Source organism: Aphelocoma coerulescens, chromosome 6, assembly GCF_041296385.1.
Source record: "Aphelocoma coerulescens isolate FSJ_1873_10779 chromosome 6, UR_Acoe_1.0, whole genome shotgun sequence".
Taxonomy (NCBI): domain Eukaryota; kingdom Metazoa; phylum Chordata; class Aves; order Passeriformes; family Corvidae; genus Aphelocoma; species Aphelocoma coerulescens.
Genome location: NC_091020.1, coordinates 33,819,847 through 33,845,986, shown reverse-complemented (window position 1 = coordinate 33,845,986; position 26,140 = coordinate 33,819,847). Strand labels below are relative to the sequence as shown.

Genomic DNA, 26,140 nt, shown 5'->3' with positions numbered 1-26,140 from the left:
AAGATAGAGCTCACTTTTGATGATTTGCAATACAGCAGTACAAAAGACCAGTCTTTCAAAAAAGCAAGACATAAATGCTTTTTTAGCAAAAGTAATACTTCCTCCTGTTTGGTTTTGGTTTTTATCTGCGATGGGTGTGAAAGGGAAGTACATGTTTCAAACTCTTGGCATCATCAGGGGAAGTAAGGCACAGAGGCACCCTGAGCCCGAGCCTGTTTATCACCCCAGGCCGTGTCATGGTCTAGTAATTAATTATTTTTTATGCAAAGCCCAGGCATGCATGGCGGAGTTCAGATTTACAATATATATTCATTTAACAATGGATTTCTCTACTGCTTTCTGGGACAGACATAATTCCCATGCTTTTCATTACACATGCTGTTTAAATCTTGATCCTGAATTCTTATTAAAAATGATGAGATTTGACCTCAAAGTCTAATACCCAGTTTTGGAGACAAGGTGCTTGATGTGATTTCTGGAGGATTATTTTTAAGAGCATTCGTAGATTAGATCTTTGCGAATGGTTGAGGGATGTGCCCAATGAACCTTGTCTGCTGCTTTTCACCCACTGTTCAGCATCCAGATTGATTTTTATTCTGTAGTCCCTGAGACTGTAGCTGTGTGCTGTAGGGATACATCTGATATTTTTATTATCCCTTTGTTGATGCAGGAATGTGACAGTGCTGTTTCTGCCAACTTTTATTGGAGTTTCCCCATCGTTAAAGGCAAAATGGTTTCTGATTGAAGTTTGAAGAGCTTGTAAGGCTCATTCCAATGGCTCAAAGTATGTTTTACAGCTGCACTTCTCTTTTTTAGCTGCAAGTGTGCTTTAGATGATTGCTGCCTTCCTGCATTTGTTACCTGCAGTTTGATTTTCTTCCTGGATGGCAAATCATGGAATGGTTTGGGTTAGAAGGGACCTTAAAGACCATCTTGTTCCACCCCCTGCCATGGGTAGGGACACCTTCCACCATCACACGTTGCTCCAAGCCCCGTCCAACCTGGCCTTGGACACTTCCAGGGATGGGATATCTACAGTTTCTCAGGGCAACCTCCAAGGCTTTGCCATGGAGTATAACATGAGGTGATAAGTTACCACATGCTCACTGGGGTGCTTCCAGCACCTACCTCATTCCCAAATAAAGAGAAGATAATTTGTAGAACCACAGAATGTCGTGAGCTGGAAGGGACCCACAGGGATCATTGAGTCCAACTCCTGGCCCTGCACAGACACCCCAGCAATCCTACCCTGTGCATCCCTGAGAGCGGTGTCCAAATGCAGCCTCGGGGCCGTGCCCATTCCCTGGGGAGCCTGTTCAGTGCCAAGCATCCTCTGGGGGAAGAACCTTCTCCTGATACCCAACCTCACCCTGCCCCAACACAGCTCCAGCCATTCCCTCTTATTATAGGGAAGATTGGGGTAAGGCACCCATCTGTGAAAGGGGATATCCAGATGGAGAGTTGTTGTGTGGCAGTGACTGGAGATGTGGCTGGCTGGCCATGAGAGTGGGAAGGAGCACATCTCCTACATCCAACCCCTTCCAGCCAGAGGTTGGCACAAAACTGCAGCAGAGAGGCAGGTCCACAGGGATGAAGGGAAAGGTCACTCATTTCTGTTCGTGAAATGCTTCCATGCACCTTCTCAGCACGATGCTGGCTGGTGGGAGGGGAAAAGGTCTCACATCCTCTCTCCTCACATTGGCCTGTGGGGTTTTGGGGGGATCCCTGGGGAATGATTCAGAAGGGCACTGCAATACAGTGTCACCAGCTTGGAGAGGACACGTCTGCTGGCTCTGGCATGGGAGGTTCTTTGCTGTTTGTTGGGGTCCCATACTGACCTTTTATTTTCCATGTGCCTGGGCCCAGTTGTATGTCACTAATGGGAATGGTGGCTGAACCCAGTCGCTGGTCCCAGTTTGTGGGTCACATTTCAGGGCAGTGTGTGCTCCTTCATTCCTGGAGCCTGTCACGCCAATGGTTGTGGCACGTTCTATCCCAGCGCTGAGGGACTGAGTTACAAACGGACATAAGCTTTTGGTTTTTTTGCTTTAAAGTCATCAAAATGCAGAGTTCCATGAGGCAATGATTGTTTAATAACCGGCTGATCTTAAGAGTGTTTTGTTGTAATGCACCAAGTTGGTGTTTGTGAGCGTTTTGTTGAAGTTACAAAGCATTGATGCTTTTGGTTTGGAAATTGGTAAAAGCATGTGGCAGGGCTTCAAGCGCTGAGTGCTTTCAGATGCTGTGCTGCTCCTTTGATTATTGAAAATTATTCCAGCACAATCCTGCTAATTTTCTCTTTGTGCTCCCTTAATTTCAGGAGACTGTTAAAAAGTCCATCTAGGCAGAGTGCTTATTGCCACTGTGAGGGAGATTTTGCAGAGCCAAATTTTAGCAAATGCAGTAGTTTCAAAGGATTTGGAACATTTTCTTGCTGCTTTTCCTCTCCCTTTTTTTTTTGTAATTTTTTTTTTCTTTTCAATTTGTGCACGTTTGTGTATGTGTGTGTGTGCATTCCTCACACTGCATCCCATTCCTTTTCTTCTCCACAGCATCCATGGCACACCACAGTACAGAGTAAGCTCATTTCTGCTTCCTTGGCATCCTGCAAGCTGAACATGGGCGGAGGATGTTCGGGAGAGGCTTCCTGAGCTTTGGGGGTCATTAAGCACAATCACACGCAGTCCTTGAAAGCCCAGGCAGGGAAGGCAGGAGCATTTATCCTCCCAGTAGCTTTGTACCTTGTCACCTGAAAACATATGACAAACACTGATTAATCTTAACACCATCCGAGTGTGAGAGGTGTATATTTTTATATCCCTCTTGATGGAAGGGGAATCGGCAAGTAAGAAATTAAGCAATTTACTTCCTGACAGTGGCAGAGCGAGGTATAAAGGCTGGGTGTCCTGATACCTGCTCTCTCCATTAACAAGAGATGTATTTGTTCTCCAGAGGATTTTTCACTACCAGGGGTAGGATTCCTTTGCCTTTGAAAGAGAAATAGCCTTTCCCACACTGCTGCATCTTACAGGTTTTGCCAGAAATTACATTTGGCACGTTGTTTCTGTTCCACTCTCTCCCAGAAGAAAATAATTGGGGGGAAAACATCAACATCGTAATCTACATTAAAAATATTTTTCCCCAATATAAACAGGATTTAAGTTTATAGTTGAAATATATTTTACAATAATAAGAAGCAGAACTAATCCAAATCTGTATTATGTTGCTGCACAGAATAATTTTTCCTGCAACTTGCTTTCAGAATAGGTAATGAAATGTTTTATATCAATATGAATGAAATTTTGCAGCCAACCTCTCCTGAGTCAGTGCTACAAACTCCAAAAAATGTTGTTTACGCAGTTGTGTTGCAGATTTAGTATCCTGATTTCCTACCCTGGGTTTTATGTGTAAAACACTCTCCTCATGGGAAGAGAACAGCACTTTCTAGCATTGCTTGTTTCACATCCACTGCAAGAGGGTTCCAGGCTCACATTTCTTGCCTTTTGAATGCAGTGTCTAAACAATGGGCCCACCTTTCTTGTACTCTGTCATCACCTTTTTTCAGAGCAGACTTCTGTGGTAGTTGTATCGTAACCAAATATTGTGGCAAAAGTTACCATGTATGAGATCAATGCTAAACTGAGAATCAGGATATTAAGTCAAAACTCTGCATTTTCCACGTGATCTGAAATACCAGAGCATTTAATCTCTTGGTCAGATTTTTTTTTTCCTGTGTGTGGTGTTTTTCTCCTTTCCCAAAATACTGCTAGAATTAAAAGATAAAGGGAGAATAAATTTTCTGCTTGTTCCACAGTCCTTGTCTCCCCCTCATGTTGAGGGTGTGGGTGCTGGTGCCTCCGGCACTCCTGGCACTCCAGTGCCATCAGTTACATCAGCTTGGGCCCCAGGGTCTCTGTATCTTCTCCTGGCCATCCTGCTTGGGTCTGGATGCAGAAATAGGAAGAGAATAATTTCATAGAATTTCATAGAATCATAAAATGGTTTGGGTTGGAAGGGACCTTAAAGACCATTTAGTTCCACCCCCTGCTGTGGACACCTTCCACTATCCCAGGTTGCTCCAAGCGCCATCCAACCTGGCCTTGGCTGCTCCATCCATCCCTTCCAGTGATGGGGCAGCCACAGCTTCTCTGGGCACCCCATGCCAGGGCCTCACCACTCTTACAGGGAAGAATTCTTTCCCAATATCCCATCTAACCCTGCCCCTCTGGCACTGGGAAGCCATTCCCCAATGTCTTAGCAGTCCATACCCTTCTAAAAAGTCCTTCTCCGGCTCTCTTAGAGGACCTCAAGGTACTGAAAGGCTGTGATAAGATCATCCCAAAGTTTCTGCAGGGTGAACAATCTCAGTTCTCTCAGCATTTCCCCACAGCAGAGGTGCTTCAGCACTCTGATCATCTTTGTGGCCTCCTCTGGACTCGCTCCAACAGCTCTGTGTCCTCCTTATGTTTCTGTCCCCAGAGCTGGATGCAGCACTGTAGATGGGGGTCTCACCGGTGGAGTAGAGGGAGACAATCACCTCACTTGCCCTGCTGCCCACACTGCTTGAATTTGCAAAGGGGCTGCTTTTAAGATTGCCAAAAAGAGAAAAAGAGAAGACCCTTCCTGCCTGTCCATAAATATTTCATTCTGATCATTTCTTATTCATTTCTTGGTTCACTGGGGGTGTAACATTTCCTTTGCTGCTCTGGTGGCACAGGAGGCAGCCCAGCTCCGTGGCTCCTGGCCACGTCTTCCCCACTGGATACAGCTCTTGGTCAAGAAAAACTGGGACCACCAGAGCCGTCCAAAGAGGACATCTGGCCCTTGGCTGCAGGGAATGTGCAAATCCTGCAGCCCCAGGTCCTGCAGGCGTTTGCTTCTGCTTGGCTTGGAGCACGGGAATAATAGGTTTGTTCCATTGAGGCCAGCACTTAGGGGATAAACCATCCATATGCATGAGTGTTCCAGTGGCAAGTCCCCAGTTAGGGTTTCCTGGCCCTTGTGAAGAGCTGGAAGAAGAGCACATCTCCTGCCCAAGGGCTGCAAGGCTGCAGGGGCAGGCTGGTGCCAGGGTGGTTTTCAGAGCCCAGATGTGCTCCTGTGCATGGGATGGAGGGAGTCTGGAGGTGGCTCTCTGGGTGCTGCTGTCACCCATGCGTGCACTGGGCAGGGCACGGCCACCAGGCACAGATGTGTTGGTTTGGGCGAGGTTTCTATTGTGTGTCCGTCCTGCGACCCAAGGGCTTGTTAAAGCCTTTGGCTTTTTCAGAGGTAGTGAATGCTCCAAGCTCCCTTCTGACTTCCCTTGCAGTTGTTGAAAATCAGCATTTTTGAAATTTAATTTCTCTGTGGCATGATTTTTTCCATTGTCAACCAGGGCTTAAAATGGTGACTGTTCTTTAGTAATTTCTTTGAAGACAATGGTGGAAGATGCCCTTGATCTACAGACCAGGATTTTATTATTTTGTCATATACATTTTTGGTAGATTCCTTCTGCTGTTTCAGAACAAACAAATGGCACCAATCTCACTGTATCCAGTTGGGAATGCATTTTATTCTTTAGCAAAATGTTGTTGTAATAAAACGTTTTTGTTGGTTAAAATATTCTCTGCTTTATTTGTAAGCCACAAATGTGTCTTCCCATCTTGACTCTCACAAAAGAAGAAATTTTCCAGTGTGCCTGAAGTTTGTTAGTTAATTCAGTATAATGCCAATCAGATATTCTCTGAGAATTGCATAAATAATCGTTTGGGGCCCACGTTTTGCGTGTCTGTGTAATATCCAGCATAATTTTCAAGATCCTCATTCTTGAGGGTGGAATTGGAGGAGAGAATGTTTGAAGAGGATTTGTAATATTTACTGCAATAAAGAAATTTAGGGATTACTCAAAGATCCTGTCAGTATTTGGGTCAGAAATATAGCCCAGAGGTATTAGGATGATAGGCAAGTATAAGCATTAGACTGTATTAGTGATTTAGCTATCATAATAGCACAATAGTGCATCATGTGATGGCTTGTGCACTAAACATTTATTGTGGATTAGCCAGGAAAAATGCTCAAGCTGTCTTGCAAAGAGACCAGGGACAGTGACTGTTCCTGCTTTCAGTGGGTCTGTCTTGGAATGGGGTATATTGGAGGGCAAGAAATCTGTGATTGTAGCAGAGAAAGGCAAAATTGTTTCTGTCTGAATTTTTTAATTCAAAAAATAAAATGTTGCCATTGTAGCAGTAGTCAGCAAAATAAGGAGCAGTTGAGCTATTCTTCTTTGAAAAGGAATATTTGAGCATGAGCAGCCTGTCATAATTTAGATTACATGTTTTGGGGAGCCATTTTAATATCTCCTCTGAAAACAATGACTCTATATGGAAATTTTTATTACATTCCCAAATAACAATTTTCTGTGCTGTGATTCCATCTAAATCCCTTTGCCTACTCTAAGTGTAAAAAAAGCTTAATCCACATGAATGTTGAAATACTGCTCAGTATAAATTGAGTTTTGTGTGATGTTTCTGAGTGTTTTCCTATTTCATAAACATGTACTTTTTCCAAAGGAAGCTGGAGATAATGGGCAAAAGTCTACAATTCCTTTTTGCTTTGTTAGGCCAGGCTTAAGATCCTTTGATCCTCCCCTCCTTCTCCATGACCTGTGTTAGGGTCTTAAAATTATACATTCCAGATTACACCTCCACAATTTTCTGTCCTGGGATGATGAAAGGATTTGCGTATTATGGTAATAATATAAAGAATCCTTTTGGAGCCTAGTTAGCGTGGCTAATTTGAAACTACAAAAAAAAAAAAACCCAAAAAAGTAATTTCCAACGCAAATTATAATATTCATAAAGTGCTAAACAGATACCTAACTAATTTCTAATCGCTCTTGTATTCTCGAGTATCTTGCACTGGCCTTTTTTTGGCCTGTCTGCTGGCTCCCATTTAATTTGTCCTTAGCTGTGTGCAGTGGATTAGCATTTCATCAGGTTGGATTAAGATTGAGCTGACACTGAAGCTTTCTTTCTTATTTTTCCGTGTGCGGGGCCGAGCGGATCCATGCACGTTCCGTTATCCCGCTGCCCATCCCTGGCGGGCGCTGGGACAGCCTCCCCGAGCACGGGAGCGGGGGAGGGGGAACAACCGAAACAGATGAAACACGCGTTAAAAAAAAAAACGTTAAAAAACCACAAAATAATAATAATAATAAAAAAAAAAATCAACATGCCCCGAGGGAAAAATTGCATTGAGGTTGCTGGCTGGGTCACTGCGTGAGATTTCATCGGGCTAAAATGATGTCACATGGAGCGAGGGCTTTAGTGGTTTTATTTAGCTCCTAATCCCCACACTCTGCTCGGCCAGTTGTCCATGTGCGCTCGCCGTCCCCAGCGGCACAGGATAAAGCATCTGGGCTGAGCGCGGCCGCTCTCCTGCGCGGCTGCTCCGCACGGCCAGGGCAGCCCATCCGCCGGCCGCCGCATGCTCTGCCTGCTAAGGTTACCGACCATTCATAATTCAGGTGGCACTCGGAAAGACAAAACCGCCCGCCGGTGGTTTCTGAAGTCCCAGGAGGGCTCAGGCAAAGCGCGGTCCGGTTTGGATGCGTGCCGGAGCAGCGCTGAGAAGGCAGGCACCTCCTCTTCTCCGTGTCAGCGGGAGCAAGCGGCCTCGTGGCGATGCCCATCCCCAGCAAGCACCCCAACATCGGCCGCTCGCAGAGCTGGGACGCTGCCGGCTGGTATGAGGGAAACTGGGAGAGCGAGAGCGCCTTCGAGTACCAGAGGCCACCGGGCCGGAGGAGCTCCCTGACCTATGGCGGCGAGGGTGGCTGGTACGAGCCGCCGCGGGCAAATGATATCATCTTGCAGGGCGGTGCGGAGCTGAAGCAAGAGGCGTACCCGTACCAGGATGCCACCTTCGCGCCGGGGCCCCTGAGGAAGGGATCCGTCCCCGACTTCGCCTACTGCGACCGGCCGGCGCCCATGGCGGCCCGGGGCTCTCTGCCGCCCCAGGATTACTACAGCGACCCGTCGCTGTCGGCGAGGTCACCCAAGGAGCCCCGCTGCTACCGCGACCACGTGGCGGGCAGGCCGCTGGCGAGCTACGGGGCGCCCGGCAGCCGGCTGTCCTGGGACCAGGCCGCAGTGCGCCCGCCGGCCCCGCCGGACGCCGCCCGCCTCTACAGGGACCCCAAGCTGGCCCTGGACGGGCAGCGGATGCGTGGCAGAGATGTTTCCCCGGCGTGGTACGGCACGGAGCCCCCCGGCCCCCGGTACGCAGCAGAGCCACCCGCCTTCCCCAGCAGGCCGGGCTACAGCGATGGGGCAGAGCGGGCTCCCGAGGCGGCGGCGGCGGCCAGGCAAGCTGCCCCCACCTGCCTGGTGGTGGATCCCACCACCAGCACCGGCACCAGCTACGGGCCAGGCAGGGAGAGCACCGGCGCTAAAGGTCCCTACGACAGCTACGAGGTGACGGTGGCGACTCCTTCCCACCCGCCGGTGCCCCCCAGCTTTCCTGGGCCAGAGGGCAAGAGGAGCTTCGACCCCGAATTTGTGGCTCTGCTGCGTGCGGAGGGCGTCTCGGAGAGCACCTTCGCTGCCCTGCTGCAGCAGGGCTTCGACTCCCCGAACCTGCTGGCCATGATGGAGGAGAACGACATCAAGTCGGTGGCACCCAACCTGGGGCAGGCCCGCGTGCTGTCCCGCATCGCCCACAACTACAAGGCAGAGATGCAGCTGCAGAGGCAGGAGCGCAGGAGCGGGGCGCTGCGCCCCAGGACCCGCTCCAACAGCTTCAGCCACCGCAGCGAGCTCCCGGCAGAGTACGGGGTGCCCACCGTGGACGGCCCCGGCGCGCCGCAGCACCCGCCGCCGCTGCAGCCGCTGTCCCCGAGAGGCGTCGAGATGCACCGCCGGCCATCCAGCGCCCCGACTCAGCACCTGCTGGAGACCACCACCTACCCGGCCCCCACGGGGGCTCCCGCGGGGCCGCACTTCCTCCCCGGTTCGGGATACAATACCCCCCTGCCTTGCAGCACGCACCCGCGTCCCGCCTCTGCCTACTCTGCTCCGGTCGGCTTGCCCATGACGGCGGCCAACCCGCACGCCAGCCCCAAGACGGCGTACCCCACCACCTACACCGTGCCCATGGAGCTGATGAAGAGGGAGCGGACAGCGGCGGCGTCACCGGCACCCAGCCCCCACAGCAGCCCCCAGCTCCTCCGCCGGCCGGCAGCACCGGGGGACGGCGGCCTGGCACCCACCGGACCCGCCTTCCCTGCCCAGCTCTCCCCGTACCCGAAGCTCAGCAGGCGCACGGGGCCCCCCGTCATCGTCTCCACCATGGCATCGCCTGAACCAAGTAATTACTGAAGGGGCTTAGTCCGTGCAGTAGTTTAGAACCACCTTGTTGTTGCTTAACTTACCCCTCCAAAAACCCACAGTCAAGTGTCATTGGGGGTTCATGCCTAAATATTAAGACGCTGTCCTACTTAGAAAAGGAGGTGAAGGGGATTTCTGTGCAGGGCTGTGCCGGCCATATGGAGCTAAAGATGCTGATTCTCGCTCTGTGGTTAAATTCCAAATATTTTATTTGTTTAGCCAACTTCAGTTAAACATGAGCAGTATCTCAGATAATGCTTCCAGGGTTAATCTTGCCGTTCCCGTTGTTTGTAGAGAACAGGAGGTTAGACACTGTGCTGGCTGAGCAATTAGGACTACAGGGTTTGCTGCAGATTGACTTTTTGCCGCTGTTATCAGGCACAAATGTGTTCCTCCGAGGAAATGGTTAGCATTGTTTTGACTAAATTCATCAGATAGTTAATGGTGTTATTCGAGAATCGACTTACCTTTGGCCATTACCTAAGGCTTTTCTTCTTATTATTAATTTGCTGTTTTATCAGGCATACAAAATAAACCCCTTCATTTCCTTCTCGAGATGCCTGTAAGTGAAGCGATAGAGCTGTTAAAGTAATAGGGCTGTGCTTAAAACTAAAAGCCTGTCATTAAGCACTGGAACAATAAAAATGAATGGTGGCTCCTAGGCTTCCCTTCCCCTTCTAGAAACGCTCAGGCCCTTGGCTGTTTAGACGAAAAGCTGAACAATCCAAGCCGGCTCTGCTCCTCTGCTTTGGAGAGATGTATGTTGATGGTAGCACTCAGAGCCTGCCAGAAAATTAACCCCAAAACCACCTGGATAAGTATAAGAGAATTCATCGAATGCATTCGTTTGTGGCCTGTTTGAAAAAACATGGAAAGACACCCCTTGAAATGTTTTTGCCGGTAGTGACTCTGTGAGCAGGGAGTTCTCTCCCTGTGCAGCTCAGCTGAACTCCCATGCAAACAATTGCTGAACAATGTGCCCTACCAGCACACACACACAAAGCTTTAATGAGAGGGATACCATTTATAGGCATCGAGACGGTGCCAAGCTGGTGATGCCATTCCAGAGGAATCTAAATAAAGAATGATTTTCTGAGTGGAAATGATAAAGTTGTCAAAATGCAGACACTTGGCACACCCCTTTCCCTGCCATACCATAATTACACAGCTAGGAAGTAAGTGCCGGTCCTTTCACGCTTATGAGTCCTTTATGTAGCTGGTGTAATGTATTGATTTCTAAAAAATGCTTCAGTATTAGGCAGCATGTTCTGTGTTGACATGGATCAGATGCTAAAGTAGTACATCCAGGCAGTATTTTTAAATAAATGCGGCTAAAAAGATGAACTGGCATAATGTGGGGAACACAAATATGTTCATTTATTTGCGCTATGTCTGATTGAGCGGTCGATGCCGACGCAGCGAAAGCTCTGGGCTGAAGGACCTCCAGAGCACAGGGATTGGGAGTAATCTCCTTCACCATGGGAAACAGATCCCTCCTTGCCTGTGTCTCGTTTATTAACTGGAAACCCTGTTCTCTAAAAATCTTTAGATTATCCCTTCCCTTCACCAGAATTACTGGTGCACAGCAAGAAGAATCCAGCAGCATTTCTGTGCTGTTGAGCTCTTTCTTGCTACTCAACCCTCTTTTTTTTCTTCTTTTGCCTACGACCATCTCATTTGCATGAGGATGACATTTGTTGCTCCAGTAATTTCATCTGATAATGGCCAGCTTGCAAAGCGGATCTGAAAACATATTCCTTAATTATGTGTTGCCAAGCAACGAGAGGGTTTGGCCATAATCACAGAAAGATTATCTTCTCATTGAAGGCCCTGAAAGGTTTAGCTGAAGTAGGACCTGTAAAATTGTCTTCATTTTTATTTATTTCCCCTTTTTCCTTTCCAAATAGCCTGAGAGGTTTTCTTCCTGTTAAACTAAATTTTAAAAGTAGAAACCGAGGTAAGGCACGTGGCACATGGAAGGATATGGATTAAAAATGAAAAAGTGTGGTGGTTTGTAGATGTTTGAGCTTTGTTGAGCAGGAGTGTTCACACTTACCCACGAAGGGGATAAGCTGAGGTTAGAAATATGTTAAGATGTTTTAAAGCTTTGAGTGGATTGGCAGAAACTTGACTAAATCCAGGGAAATTGTATTTGCCAGCAGGAAGAGCCAGGATTTGTTTTTAGGAGCGATGAGCCTTCTCCTGGCTGTAGTTTTGGCTGTGGATACTCAAATCACAAGGTGAAAGCAAATTCAGTGTTAAACTCTGTCTCCAAATGGCTGCAAATATTTTCTGTTGGTGTAGGTTAGTGTCTTCCCAGTCAGCAGAGGTTTATAAAGTGCATGTTACAGCCCAGTCATGTTTTGAAGCTTGTTGTATGGATAAAACCTTAAAACAGATCATTTTGGGGTTTTCTAAAGTCTTGTTGAACTATGCATTGTAGTCTTTCTGCAGTGAGTTGTTCCTAAATATCCCATTTGTCATTTTGTGCTGAGTTTGACACTCCGTGTGCATTCTGCACAGCTGTGTTCACTTTGGAGTTCAGGCAGAGGGCTTGCAGGAGGAAGGTGTCTTCTCCTGCCTGGTATTCCTGATGGTAGAGGCAGGATCCTGGCCAGGGATACAGGCACGTGCCACATGTTTATGGACCTTTTGCTTTGGCATGGTCAGATAAGGGAAAACGAGGAATGAGATTTAGTGCTGCAACTGCTTTGCTTTTCATAAAATAATTATTAAGAAGTTAGATAAATTGCCCTTCCTGGGAGTTGCAGGGTTGTGTGAAGAGAAGGTGGTGAATGAGCAGCTTAAACCCTTTGCTGTGCTGGTAAAGTGACGTCTCCAGAGATGAGCCGGCTTCCCATGCCAGGAGCTCTCCTGCCCCAGTTCTGGCAGAGCTGCTGCTCTCCGTGTCATTGAGACCTTGTCAGGAAAAGCTGACAGGAATGCTCCTGCAGCCATCCACAGGATCACCAGTAGTGAGCACACCAAGTCAACTCAGTGGTGAGCAGGAAGAAAGCCCTGCAAGGTCTGAGAGACAAACACATGTCAATAGGAGGGCTGAGCCAGAGCGGGTTTGTGGCCAGCCCCATGCTGAGCTGGGAGGGAGTGCAGGGAAATAAATAGTCCAGGTCAGCAAAGCTGGTTAGGGCAGGCAGCATCTCACGGTCACTGATCACGTTGCTGCAGCTCCGCCTCCAAATTTTGCAACTTCGATTTATGATGTTTGCTAGTATTTTTATTAGGTTACCTAATTTACTTTTTCTTTTTGATCCAATGTTTTAATAGTAAAGCAGTTGGCAGATGAGAAGTCTTGTATTTTTGTAGCTAGCCTGGACTTCTCCCAAACAGGGGCTGGTCCAGATTTCTGTTTCTGATGCTGTACTTAGGGAGCTTAAATGGGAAATGGTGATTCATTGCAAATATGTGTCTTGGGTAGTTTTTCAAGCTCTTGTTTACACATGAAGATATGGAAGTGAATTATCACAAAAGGGGAGATGCTTCCCACAGGGATGAGGAGCAGGGCTGCCCTGTAAAGTCAGGTGGGTATCATCAGGAAGCAAGAGAAAAATTACTTGGCTGTGAGATTTGGTTGAAAGCCTGACCTTTTCATGGGCAGGGAAAGCCAGGCTGAGGGCAGCTGCCCTCCTTGGACAAGTTGCTCTCTCCAGTGTGAAGGGAACTCACCCTCTCTCTTTTATCAGCTTAGAGCCCAGCTAGAAATGCTTTTCACTGTGATTAGCTCAGCTCTGCTTATGCTCTTTAACACCTCGTTGTGATGCCTTTTATTGGTATTTTCTCCCCTGTGACAGATAAAAACTGCCTTAACCACACGTAATTGCAGGCTGAAACTCTTCAGATGGACAACCCCCAAAGAGGAAAGGGCATAGGCAGGAACAAAAGCCTTGATGGCTGTTAAAGGATGGTTAAAAGATCCCATCAAAGATGGTTAAAAGAGCGACATTTGCCCACTCCTTTAAACTATTAATTCTTTTAACCTAACTAAAGCTAAATTGCCATAACTTTCTATGGGTGGGGTTTAGCAGGATATTTCCTACCCAGTATAAATTTCCTGAGCATTTGTTGATGTTGATTTATTCTTTGCCCAGTACACTGGAGAGCTCAGAAGTCGATTTCAGGTTTTCTTGCCTGTGTTTTCTGTACAAACTACAGCACGGAATCACAATGTGTCCATGTAAGGCCGCTCAATTGACAATCTGGACTGAAACAGCACCAAGGGAAGCTCCGTGCACTGAATAAATCTGATTTAATTTGCACATTGACCTGACAGACCATAGCATGTCCTTGGAGCCATTCCCAGCTAGTGTGTCAGTCCAGGTAAACGCTGCACTGCGCTCATTAACAAAAACTCCAAAAGTGGAGTAATGTTTTTAACTGGGATCATAAGTTCCATACAAAAATACAGTTTGAAATAAGCAGATGGGTCTTTCTCGTGTCTGCTGTCCCAATGGTCACAGCATCAAGACATTAACTTGCAAAATGATAAGGGAAGTAGCTGGAAAACTCCCACTGATTTTGGGAAAGCCTTTGAAAGGCTCAGAAGGACCCTCACCAACCTCAGCTGAGCACATGAGTGGGTGGATCTTAAAATGGAAGGGACCCCAACTGCCCACCTTAGTAGGGTGAGTGGCTGAAGAACAGAATGTTCAAGAGGTGCTGCTGACTGTCTTGATATAACACTGACTATCTTGGCCAATGTGCACGTACAGTTCATTGGTGGCAGAGAATATGCTTTTAAAATACTCATTTGAAGGCTAAAATATGCTTTTTATAATGGTTTTATCAAAAGCAATATAAAGTGTCAAAGTCATTCCAGTTGCAATTCATTGACTTTAGTGCCATGGCAATAAAAATGAATTTGGCCTGTCAAAGGAGAATGTGTTGTCAGATGTACAAGTGTTGTCATCTTCAATTTACACTTTCCTTTCACCCTGTGTCTCTGGTTCTCTAGCATTGTTAGGACTTTCATATATCCAGATCATTCTCTGACTATATTTGCTGACATTTTTTTAGCTTTCTCATAAGTAGTTTCCATAGCTACAAACTTTGTGTTCGCAGAGGGGGAAAAAAAAATTTAAAGGTTTCTTATTATTATTGTATTAAACATTTTTTATATTTCTTCTCCTTGTCATTCTCGTATCATCACACTGCAGCCCAGTTTAATGAAAATGCTGCACAACTGAATTGCCTGTTATTTTTAAAAGCGAAGTAGATGCTGAGCTGAATCCTTGAAAAGAAGGAGACCAACATCATTAAGCCACTGATGTAGAATAGATGTTGCAGACGTAGGACTGGTATTAGTAAGGGTTCAAGATGGCAACTGGCAGGCAAACTTTTGACTTTTACACCTAAATAAAACCTGACGTTAACAGCATTCGGCTGGCTTTTGGTAAAGAAAGGTAATCTTGAATCTCTTTTGTCTGCTGTAGGTCTTTTGTTAAAGATGAAGTGTTACTTCTGGGAGTGGGACGAGCGTGGGTTGTTTCTCCAATATTTAGTTCCACCTCTCCAGTAGGGAGGTGCTGGGCAGCCATGCCCCAGACAGGGCAGCCTGGGGGAGGGGTTTGGGCAGAGGTGCTGGGCAGCAGTGCTGGGTATCCATGCCCTGGGCAGGGCAGCCTGGGGGAAGGTTTTGGGCAGAGGTGCTGGGCAGCAGTGCTGGGTATCCATGCCCTGGGCAGGGCAGCCCTGGGGAAGGGTTTGGGCAGAGGTGCTGGGCAGCAGTGCTGGGTATCCATGCCCTGGGCAGGGCAGCCCTGGGGAATGGTTTGTGCAGAGGTGCTGGGCAGCGGTGCTGGGTATCCATGCCCTGGGCAGGGCAGCCCTGGGGAGGGGTTTGGGCAGAGGTGCTGGGCAGCAGTGCTGGAGCAGCTCTGTTCAGGGAAACAGGAGGCTCCAAGTGCCCAGCACCATGTCCAGCACCTTGCCTTGTGCACCCACAATCCAATTAGCTGCTCCAGAGCAGATGGAGCAGATTAGTGCCCGGCTCTCCTTCCTCCTCCCTCTCCCCCGGTGCAGGGGGTGTCCGGCCAACAATCGGCTTAACCGTGGGTCCCGTGGCACAGCGTGGCACAGCCCCCGCCCTGCCCGTGCAGGGCCCCCCACTGCCCCTCGGCATCCCCCAGCCTGGTGGCTCCACTTCCTTGGTAGTTTGGAAGCCCTTCACCTGAACTCGTTTGCCAGGCATAAATTCAATTTTTTTTTGTTTGCAAAGAGTGTGTGCAACATGGCCACCAGATGTGTGAGCTGTGCTCCGCTTTGGAACAGCCGCTCCAGCAGTGGGTCAGGGGTGGAGGACTGTGGTCCTTTCCCACCTGCAGCATTCCCTCCCGGAATCTCAGCCAGCAAATGTTGGGTGGCCAAGGGAGATGATGGCCCCTCGCCTCATCTTGTAAATGAAGGCAGTGTCAGGCAAGGAGAGGCTGGGAGAAGTGACACCACAGGACAGTTCCTGCCCTTCCCAAAAGTGTTACAGTTCCTGGGAAAAGGGTGGTTTAGGCTCTGTAATCTGAGATATAAGCATGTTGTCACAATAAGAAGGAAACCAGCAGGGCTTATCTGCTGGTGGAGATCCTTGGTAAATACTGGTATGAACAGCCAAGATGGCATTCTCATGTTTTATTTATATATGCAGATACGTATAGACATGAAAATGGGGAGAAAAAAATCTCAAAAATATAATCAGTGTCTCAGTCATTATCCATTTGGATCAGTGCTTCTTCAGTCTTCATTGTTTGCCAGAAGTGTCTTGTTTTGGTTATCGAGCAATTTATTATTTCCTAGCTTGGCAAGCAAACAAGCAGACGTGATTTTGTTTAGACAGCAAACACAGCGATAAGAAATAATTTAGGATATACTTTCCGTGAAAAAACTCAGAAGAAGAGGGTCAGAACTGAGGTGTCATGGAAACACTTGGCATGTGTTTTCCAGATGTGAAGGTGGTATCTCCAGGTGGGTTCCCTCCACCCAGGGAGCATCAGGTGGTGTAGGGTGGTGGGATGCCAGAACCTGGCAATACCCCCCTGACTCTCCTGCTGGTCTTCTTAACCTTAGCACGTTTCCTGACACTTGTGCTAAACATTGCAAATCCCTGAGCGGTTTCAAGCTGCCTCCTACACATTCCCTTACTGACCCTATAGATTATCAGCCTTTTCTTAGGATGGCCCAGTCTCTTACTGGAGTCTGTTATGTGCAGAGTGAAAAAAACCAGGAATGGAAATGTCACATGCATTTGTTTTGTTCTGTGCCCTCTTCTGAGTGCTTTGTTAGAAAGGTTTAAATGAATATTGAAAAAGTACAGTAGTTCATGCAAGTGCATATATTTCATTTTGTTGATGCAAGGAATCTTGATTAATATTATGAAGGATGAAAGAGAGGATTCAGTGTGGACAGCAGAGAGCTTGTCAGTATCTAGACCATCCTGCTGGGACACTGAAGTAATCAGGAATGCTGAAATGCATCTTTAGTTATCCCACCTGGCCAACAGTTCCTGTAATCTCCTACTGAGCTTTCCCTGCCTCTGAATTCTTCCTCATGTCAAGTGGACCTGCATGACAGTGGGAGCTGTTATCCTGCCACCTGAAACATTTGGCTTAAGAGTCTTAAATTTCCATTTCATTCTTGTCTGCAGCGAATGTGGTCTTGTTTCATCTGCAGTCAGGGCTAGAAGGTCCCCAGACCAGGATTACTAATAACTAATAACATCAGGGCAATGCCAAACAACCTGTTATGCTCTGCAGTGGAAGTTTTCCCCTTAGGGCTCATTTTTATTCAGCAGGGAAGGTGTTCTCTGTATTTGCTGTTCATCCTGAAAGCCCAGGCTCCCTTGGAGCAGTGTGGCATCTCCCATGCCGTGCTCTGGCCAGAGGGAGAGCCAGGGGATCATCTCCTGGTGTGAGATAAGTAAGATACAGAGATACATCCCATGGACCAGCAGCCCCACTCTCTGGCTCATCAGTTCTTTTTCACTCCAGTTTTGTGTTTCTGAAGCTTGCATGAAAAAGGCCAACAAAATTATTATTTCTAATTTTTGTAGAATACCGTTCTGGAGAAGTAATTTCCAGAGTAGGGCAGTGAGTCAAGTTCACTTGAAAAATGGTGATTTTGTCATTGATTTCAATAGGAGAAGGATTTTTACTCTCTCCTGCAAAAGGAACCAGCTCTACATCACTGACTTTTATTGCATTTCTTAAAATTAGATCTACAAACCCAGTGGTTTCCTAAGCAGGAGAAGCTGTAGGTTTCATGCATTGGAAGCCTGTGCATTATTAAAAATAATAGGATAGATTTGTCAAATGGATAATGAGTAGGTTTCTTTCTCTGTTTTTCAGTGTTTTAATGAGTGCAGGAAATGTTTGCTATTTATTTGCTTCAGGTTTTACCAAGGAGCTTTGGAGATAATTGTCAAATTTCCAAGTGTGTATCAATATTTCATGAAGCTCTGTTTTCCCTCTGTACATTCACAAGTTGGGTTGTTAGCACTGGGACTGATATTAACAGGCTGAAGTAAGGAAGAGGAATTCCACCAAACACTTGCAAGTTTGAAAACTTCTGAAACAAAATTCTAGTCAGGTCTTCTGGGTAAAATAAATATCGGTGATGTTGCTTGGTTTCACATGTTAAATCTGTCAGAGAATTTCTTGTTTGATCTCAGTTCCTGTGGTTTATGGACCTGATCCAGAGAACACCAGGGCTTTGTGTGTGTGTTCTGTGTGTTTGGCCTCACGCCCAGCACTTACCACAAATTGGGGTGTACCTTACAGAGATAGGATATCCATCCACGTCATCCTTTGGAAAAAAAGCAAATTCCACCTTTCCTACTACCAGCAAATTAAATTGTGTTGAATTATTAAAGCTCAAATTACTTTTAGACGTGGTACCAGTCAGCACTGATGCTGACTATTTAGTTTGCTGTCGACTATTCAGTTTTGGGTTATTTTTGCATGGTCTTTGAGGTGCAGAACTGGCTGTGTGTTAACAACTTTTGTTCTGCTTTGGACATTTAAAAGAGGTTATGTTTTGCATACAGTTGAATGTTTCTTTTTTCTTAATTTCTGACATTTTTATGTAAAACCATCATATACCTGTTCTCATTCTGTTTAGGCAACTTACCCCAATTTTGGTTTGCTCAGCCTAAAACTCTGTTGTCAGGCTGGCTACTGCTCCTATTCATGATCTAGCCCAACTAGCTCAGTGCAAGGCTCTCAAGACAAAAAATAACTCAGGAAATTAAAATTATTCATAGATACAGACCCATTGTCCTCTACTGTAGAGAGGGTGCAAAATTAATTGATAAATTATTGTGGCTTTTTGACCATTCTAAATGGTTGCCATAAGTGTTTCACCAGGCACAGCTGAGTGGTAGCTGGGAAAGAGCAAAAACTGAGACTTTAAACTTGATTGAACTACACGAAGTCTGGAGTGTTAATGTGGAAAATCTGAGCTGGAAGGTGGATGGAAGGAGCATCCAGGGCTTCTGAAACAGCAAAGTGCTTCAGAGTTACAAGTGATCAAAGCAGAAGGGGACCAAGGATGCTTCTCTTGAGAGGGAAGGATGGACTTCTGCGGGATGTTTGACAGAGGGGTTTGAAGATCCTTGGAACTAGCAGATGTCAGAACTGGCCTGTCCATCAGTATTTTGGGATCATTTTAGGATTTGTGACACTATGGGCTGCAATAAAGCAAAGGAGGTCACTTGTGAACACAAACAGCAGTGTTAATCATGGTAGCAGTTCAGGAAGAGACAGAGAAATGGCAGTCATGTAATATTGACACAACAGGAGTGTGGAGATAATGAATTCAGTCACGGCTCGATATGACAAAGTTCCAGACTGTAAACAGAAATATTTGTCAGAGGGGAGACAGTGCTCAGGGTGAAAAACAGGTGCTTTGCTAAGTAAAAATCACCTTGTAAAGGATTTGCAGCTGTGAGGGGTTTGTAATAGAAATCCAGAGCAGATCCATTTGACTGCCTTGTCCGTCTAGGAGGGAGTTTGGAAAGTTGGAGGTTAATACGTCTTGTAACTTGTGCTTAGCTCTGACACGGAGCTTTTCTCACGTGGTATTTCTTTTGTGGTAGTAGATGAGCTTTTTCCTGGGAAATGCAGAGGGAAGTCCCATCCTACCATAGCTTTTGGTACAGCAGGGGGACTGCCTGAGCAGAGGCTGGGGACAGCACAGCCACGGTGTTGTGTCCTCAGCAGAGGTGGCACCAAAGAGAGGAGTGGTGCTGAGGAAAGCAAACCTGACCATTTGTCCCCATCCATGTGCTCTCCTCCTTGTGCAGCCGGCTGAGGCAGGGAGAGAGGGGTTGGATCAGCAGAGAGGGAGACTGGCCTTTCCCAGGGGAGAAGGCAAATACATTGGCACAGACATGTGGAAAGCAGATCTCTCAGAAGGGCTGGGAGAAGCAGCCCTGGCTCCTACAAGGCTTGGTGCTCAGAGGTTCTGCACTGTGCAGTCACGTTGTGCAGGCGGTTCAGCCTACGGGAAGTTGCAGAGCACATGTGAGAGCCAAAGGAGAAGCTCCACTCTTCTCCCAGGGGACAATGAACTGTTCTGCTCCAGGAAGGAAGAGGCATCAGATCCAGTAAAGAAGAGCACTGCTGCTCTAACTCCTCCTGCAAAGCCTCTCGCACTCCTCCCAGAGCCCTCAGGCTCCAGAGCTGCAGCTGGACTCAACAAGACAGGAATTTGCAATGCAATTCCCATCCAGGTTTTGGTGGTGTTTTGGTTTGGTCATTGATTGCCTGTGCCAGGAGGACACAATTCCTCTATGTGATGCCACCTGGGAGGATCTGGCCTTACTCTGCATAATTTCCTGGGAAATCTCCAATTTCCTTTACTCCCACTCTAGGAAGTTATTAGGCACACTGAGTTAATATGCCTTTTACCTGTTTGTTTGTTTAATCTGCTCATAAGGCACTTAGAGCCCCACGGTTCTTTGAAGAAGCACATACTAAGAGGTGCTGGACAGCCCAGGCTGCACGCACTGCTGACAGCAGGCAGGGCTGGAAACTGCCCCACTGAGACAAAGGGAGCAGCTTTCCTCCAGCACAAACACATCTGGAGAAGTGGGAAAGGAAGGAAGAAAGCAGGAGAGCAGAAGAAAGAGGAAAATACTGGAATCAGTAACTGTAATCCAACCAAAATACTGTGGCAGGACAGAGGGTGCCCTAAAGGTGGCCAGTTTATAGGAAAGCATTCCATGCTTGGGAAAAATGGTGCTGGTAACAGTCACCAAATGTTTGCGTTCCAAATTTTTTGTACACTTCTCCTCTCAAGCTGGCGCAGTTACACGCTTTGTTTGTTTGCCTCTAGCTCCTACCCTTTGTGGAGTTAGAAATACTCTGACTCAAGTCCTTCCAAATACAGCAGTGCCATGCTTGGTAAGTGGGTCATGAGCCCTTGGGGTCTGAGCAAAAATTTTCAATCAGAATTTGGCAAAATAGCAATTTAAAATTCCTTTCAAAAAAACTCTTGGTTCCAAGGTTTTGCTTTAAGGTTAATTTTCTGGTAAACAGTGTGTGACCTGTGCTTTGATGCTTTTTATTAAGCCATGTGGAGCTCCTGGGTGTCAGTGTAAGGCAATTTTGGCAATCTCCTGGAGTGATACCTGTATTCTCCTGTCAAGTTTGGGATGATTCTCATCTCCTGCCTGGAAGTGGATCATGAGGGTGTGCTCTGAGATCTCTTTTTGGAGCCACACTCTGAAAACTCAGCCTTACTGCTGCCATTGCTCTGTGGTCACCTGTCCGCAGCCCACAGCTGTGCTCCTCAGCCTCCCTCACATCTGAAACTCATGTTTTGTTTCACTGGGTGGCTGGTTTGAAGCAGGAAAACCTGAACCCCCCATGCTCAGTCGGATGGGGGGCTCCCATCACCCCGAGGAGCGTGCGCAGCCCTGGGAGGCCACAGCTTCATGTTCAACTACAGTGAGAGCATCTCAAGTGTGCCCCTGGAAATAGTCCATGACCCCTGTTTCTCCTTGGCCAGAGTCCTGTGCTGAGGAGGGGCATCAGCATGTTGGTTTTCTGTTGCAGCTAAGGAGTGTTTTCCTCTGCCTTTGCCTTCCCAGTCTCCCCAGACATTGTCTCTTCCCCGGGAGTGCTGTTTTGGCACCAGACATTGAATTTCTGTAGCAGGATGTTCAGTTGTCTCAGCACAACAGGTATCAGCTTCTTTCTGATCACAGGTGTCAGGTGCTGGTCAGATTGACAGATCCACATGTGACCAGTGCAGGGAAAAGCTGCAGTTTCTCTGCCTGTTGTTTTCTTCCCTTTTCTGTGCAGCCTCTCTGTCCCTGTGCTGGTTTGAGAGACACGCACGCTCTGAAATGTCTCTTCTTAGAGAGTTTGTTGTGCTTGGGATCTGGTCTGCTGTTTAACAAAGCTACACAGCCTTCCTGGTTAGTATTTTCCATCACCAAACAGAGCAGAGGCTGAGAAGACCACCCACCACTGCTGCTGTACTGACAGGGATTCTTGGATGCTGTTGAGGATGGGCTGACTGATGCTGTCAGAACGTGCCAGTCGTCTCGTGGACCACGTTGGGTGGTTGCAGCCCACCCTGTGAAATGCAGAGCTGCAGTGGGGATGTCCAGGGGAGAGACTGACAGCTCATCACAACTAGGCAGCAGTTCTGTATTTGACATCTTGAGGTCAAAAACTGTCAGTTCCTTATTTTTTACGGTGTCTTAAATCGCCTGGAGAGTGTTTTGAGCTTTGTCAAAATGAATTAATTAAGGCCAAGTCATATTCACAAGCCTGTGCTGCTCTGATTCAGCAGCAGGACTGTGCTTGATTTTCAGCTTAATAATTACAAGTGGTTTTGGAGGATCTGAGGGCCTGATAGAGCCCGTTTGTGTTTCCTCCAGAGCTACATGTGCTACAGTTTTTACTTGCTCTTTGCCTTGGCAGTCTGCAGCATTGTTTTCTTCCTCCTTAGGAACACAGCCAATTTTCTAATTAAGGAAATCACTCTGCAGCCATTGTCGCTGTTCATTTGAGTTCTTTGTCCATACCAAAGTTTCCAGCCCCCCAAAAGATTTGAAGTCACTCCTTACTACAGCTGGAGGAGGACAGGAATTTTGGCTCAGGGTAGGCTCTTCCTCTAACTCTGTTAAGAACCAGGCATCAAACACCACTGTGGGCAGCACACTCACTTCATAAGAGCTTCAAATCCACCTCTGGCTATGACAAATACTGCTGAGGTTATTTTTCTATTGGATTCTTACAGAAAAAAAAAATAGTTGTGAGAAATAAATATCACTTTGTGCTGGGCTTTACTGGTTACTGGGCTTTGAGCCTAAAAGGATTTAAAAGTCATCATGCTCTAAGGGAAAGTTGTAGCAAGAAAGAGGAGGTGGAGGGTTGCTCCAGCCAGCTGTTGTGACTTGGGAAAAGGCTTGTCCTGACTGATGGAAAGGAGACTGGGACTGAGACGGAGAGGCAGCCAGGGCTGGCACAGCTACGCCCAGTGGGATTAGGACCAAATTAGAAATTCGGCTTGCAGGGCTTTATCATTTCCTTTATATTGTGACATTAATAAATGCAAATCTTTATCTTTCAGTTGTTATCCTCCCTTGTATCTTTTGTTAATGAGCATTGTCCCCAGTTCAGGCTGCACTGATAACTGGATGGAGACATTCATGTGCTGGGGGTGTGAGGAAAGGATATGGGCACTTCTCAGTGTCTGTGTGCCAGCTCCTCCTGTCAGCCTGCAGTTGGACAAGAGTCTTGGAGACAATGCCATGTTAATGCAGCACAGTTCAGTGCTTTTGGTATTTCACAGTGCAGCACAATAACTTTTTTCCTCATTTTGTTTCTGAAGTACATCAAATTCAGAACATATGCACCGTGTCAGGGCTGCTCTTGCTAGTCAACGCAAAGAAAATGCTCAGATCAGGCCTGGTTGGTCACCCAGAGGGAGCTGTTGAACGGAAAGATGGTGGGTTTAGATGGAATACTGGGGAGAAGTTCATTACTGTGAGGATGGTGAGGAAGCTGTGGCTGCCCCATCCCTGGAAGTGTTCAAAGCCAGGCTGGACAGGGCTTGGAGCTGGTCTAGGGGAAGGTGTCCCTCAGGGTGCTGGAACTGGATGAGCATTAAGGTCTCTTCCAATCCAAGCCATTTTGTGATTCTGTGGCTCCTGCACAATTTGGCTTCACAGTGGAGGCCACGGCGGCCTGGTGCTCAGCTGGGGTTGGGCTCTCCATCCCAGTCGATGTGCTTTCCATCCTAGATAGGTCCCATATGGAAGGGAGCTCTCTACTAGCCAAAATAAAGACGCTCAGCAATCTGCCAGAGCTGATTAAAGCATGTAGTCTGTTACAGGCAGAAAGAAATACAAATTGGGGTAGAGGATACAAAATACATTTGCAAGGCATCTGAGCCTGATGCTAAGACATTCTTTCTCTCAATGTTGTTGTTGCCAATAGCTTCTCTTGTGCTCAGACCAAAACTATTTAGGGTGGAACATTTGCTCCCTACTTTCTAGCAAGCCTGGTCGCAGGAATGAAGAATGGATTCTTTTAGTGGCCGCAGCTGGTTTGAATGATCCCCACACTGAACCCATTGACTCCAGGCACTCCTCATGTGAATCACAAGGAAGTAGCAACTGGGATTTTGTTTTTGTGCCTGACAGGGGCAGAAACAGCAGAGCAGTCACAAGTCGATTGCTCGAACCCGGGCACATGCCAGGGATGTCCCCTGCACACTCTGTACCTCATCCTGGCAGCAGGCAGCGTTCACCAGCTCACTGAAGTCAGGAGGCAGAGGAGGGTGAGATGTGTTGCTGTCTGGGTATCTGTGCTGCATCCTCACCCACACCTCCTGCAGGGCCCCCAGAGAGCACAACGTGGCTGCACTTGGTGCAGATCCATCATGTTCATTCAGTGAGAGCTGGAAGAGGAGTTCTTCACGAATTGTGACCCTTGCTTTACAAACACAACAAAAATTAGTTATGAAACTCTTCAATGTCAGTTGGCAAGACCTTGAGCAAGGCACTGAGATGGATCTGCACCTCTCTCAAGGTCTGGTTCTTCTGAGCAGCAACAAAATAGCTTGTTTTGGTAAACTTGGGGAATAATTTCCACATCCTGTGACAAATCTAGGTCTCTTTTTATAGGGGATCTCTGTGTTGGTTTTTAAGATGAAGCAGAGTCAGTTTAGATTAGATACTGGGAAGAAGTTCTTTCCTGTGAGGGTGGTGAGGCCTTGCCTGTAGAAGCTGTGGCTACTCCTAGATCCCTGGCAGTGTCCAAGGTCAGGCTGGATGGGGCTTGGAGCAACCTGGGACAGTGGAAGGTGTCCCTGCCCATGGCAGGGGTGGCACTGGATGGTCTTTAAGGTTCCTTCTAACCCAAACCATTCTAGAATTCAGTGATTTTATGTTGAGAGCAACTTCTAACATGTTTCTGCAGAAGAATCTCCTTCCTTTTTCCTTCCAAAGGATGAGGGCTTGAGGGAGACAAATTTTGTCTGCTTGCAGAGAGAGGACAGCAGGTCAAGGAAGGCGACTTGTGTTGGGCTGAGAATTAGGGAGAGATTTGGGAAAACTCTTGCTAAAAGTAATGCCACAGAATAGAAAGGGGTTTGATTGTAATTAAAAAGCCACCTCTGTATTCTTAAGTATTCTTAGGAAAGTCAGCTGGCCATGTGCTCTGCTTTGTTTTTGTTATTTTTCACAATATTGGGTTTTTCTTTGTATTACCAAAGGTATTAATTAAAAAGAATAGATTACAGTGAGTATTGTACAATTATCTCTTGGGTATTGATGGAATGAACGATGAAAACTGTGTGAAATTGTACAGTGCTCATTTAGCTGGGTGTCTTGATGAGCACCATGTCTTACTTCCCCTCTTTGCCATGTCGCCTGAACCTGTTGACTACAGCCAGCAGGGTGGTTTTGTGTCAGTGGCAGCTCTTGGGGAAGCTTTGGGACCCTCTCAGACAGAGGCACAGTGTAGGATTGTCGTCGCTGCAGGAGCCACTGGAGTTTTCTCAGCACGCTCAGTTTCATTTGGTTTGTTTTGTAATCTGTATGATCTAATCAAGTGTATAAACCTGCAGACAGGGGTGGGATGCATCAGCATCCTTCTTTGCCAACTGCTTTCTGCTGCAAGGCAGGAAATTTTGTCAACTTTCTGAAATTTCAGTGCAAGACTCCTTTCCCTCTCTTCCCCTATCTTATTCCCAACAAAGAAATTAAACCTGATCAGTTCATTTTCCCATACCTCGCTTTGGTGGGTTTGTGGCACAATTTTAAGACTAAATAAATTACCTGAGACTCACCATACAGTCTATAAGTACAGCTCTTGGGCTGATAGGTGATGGGATTCATTGAACCAATAAAATATAGCAAATGGTTAGAGGAAAAGAGCTTACTGCAGTGATGTTGTTCAGTGTGATTTACAGTTTTATAACTGTAGGCAAATGTAAAATATTTTTCACTATCTTGGGTATACATTATTAGATAAACCTATATCCTGTGCTCACCTACATCAGCACTGTGATGGTGAAGAGACATAAAAATGAAGATTTTTTCAGCCCATTAGAGTTAACATGGTTTCAAGAGCAGTCAGTTTCTCTACAGTTTGGATTTTATTTGTCTCTCAGTGTGCTGAGGAGCCTGCAGGAAATGCCTCCCAGCAGCTGTGGGAGTTGCACTGTAGCAATCCTTGGCATGCACAAGAAAATATGACACCTTAAATATGAACACTGTTGACCAAAACACCAGTTCATGAAAAACGAAG

General features: G+C 46.8%; 1 protein-coding gene across 2 annotated transcripts in view; it reads left to right on the top strand.

The window, feature by feature from the left end:
- The window catches only part of CTBP2 (C-terminal binding protein 2), a 132,985-nt gene that overhangs the window by 83,987 nt on the left and 22,858 nt on the right, over window positions 1-26,140 (top strand). Inside the window, exon 1 of one of the 2 annotated variants that reach the window (XM_069020239.1) lies at window positions 7,665-9,348. The exons of the other annotated variant lie outside the window; for it this stretch is intronic. Coding sequence (XP_068876340.1) covers window positions 7,665-9,348 — 1,684 coding nt within the window. Of the gene's footprint in view, window positions 1-7,664; window positions 9,349-26,140 lie in introns of those variants that run through there. 2 annotated transcript variants of the gene reach the window in all.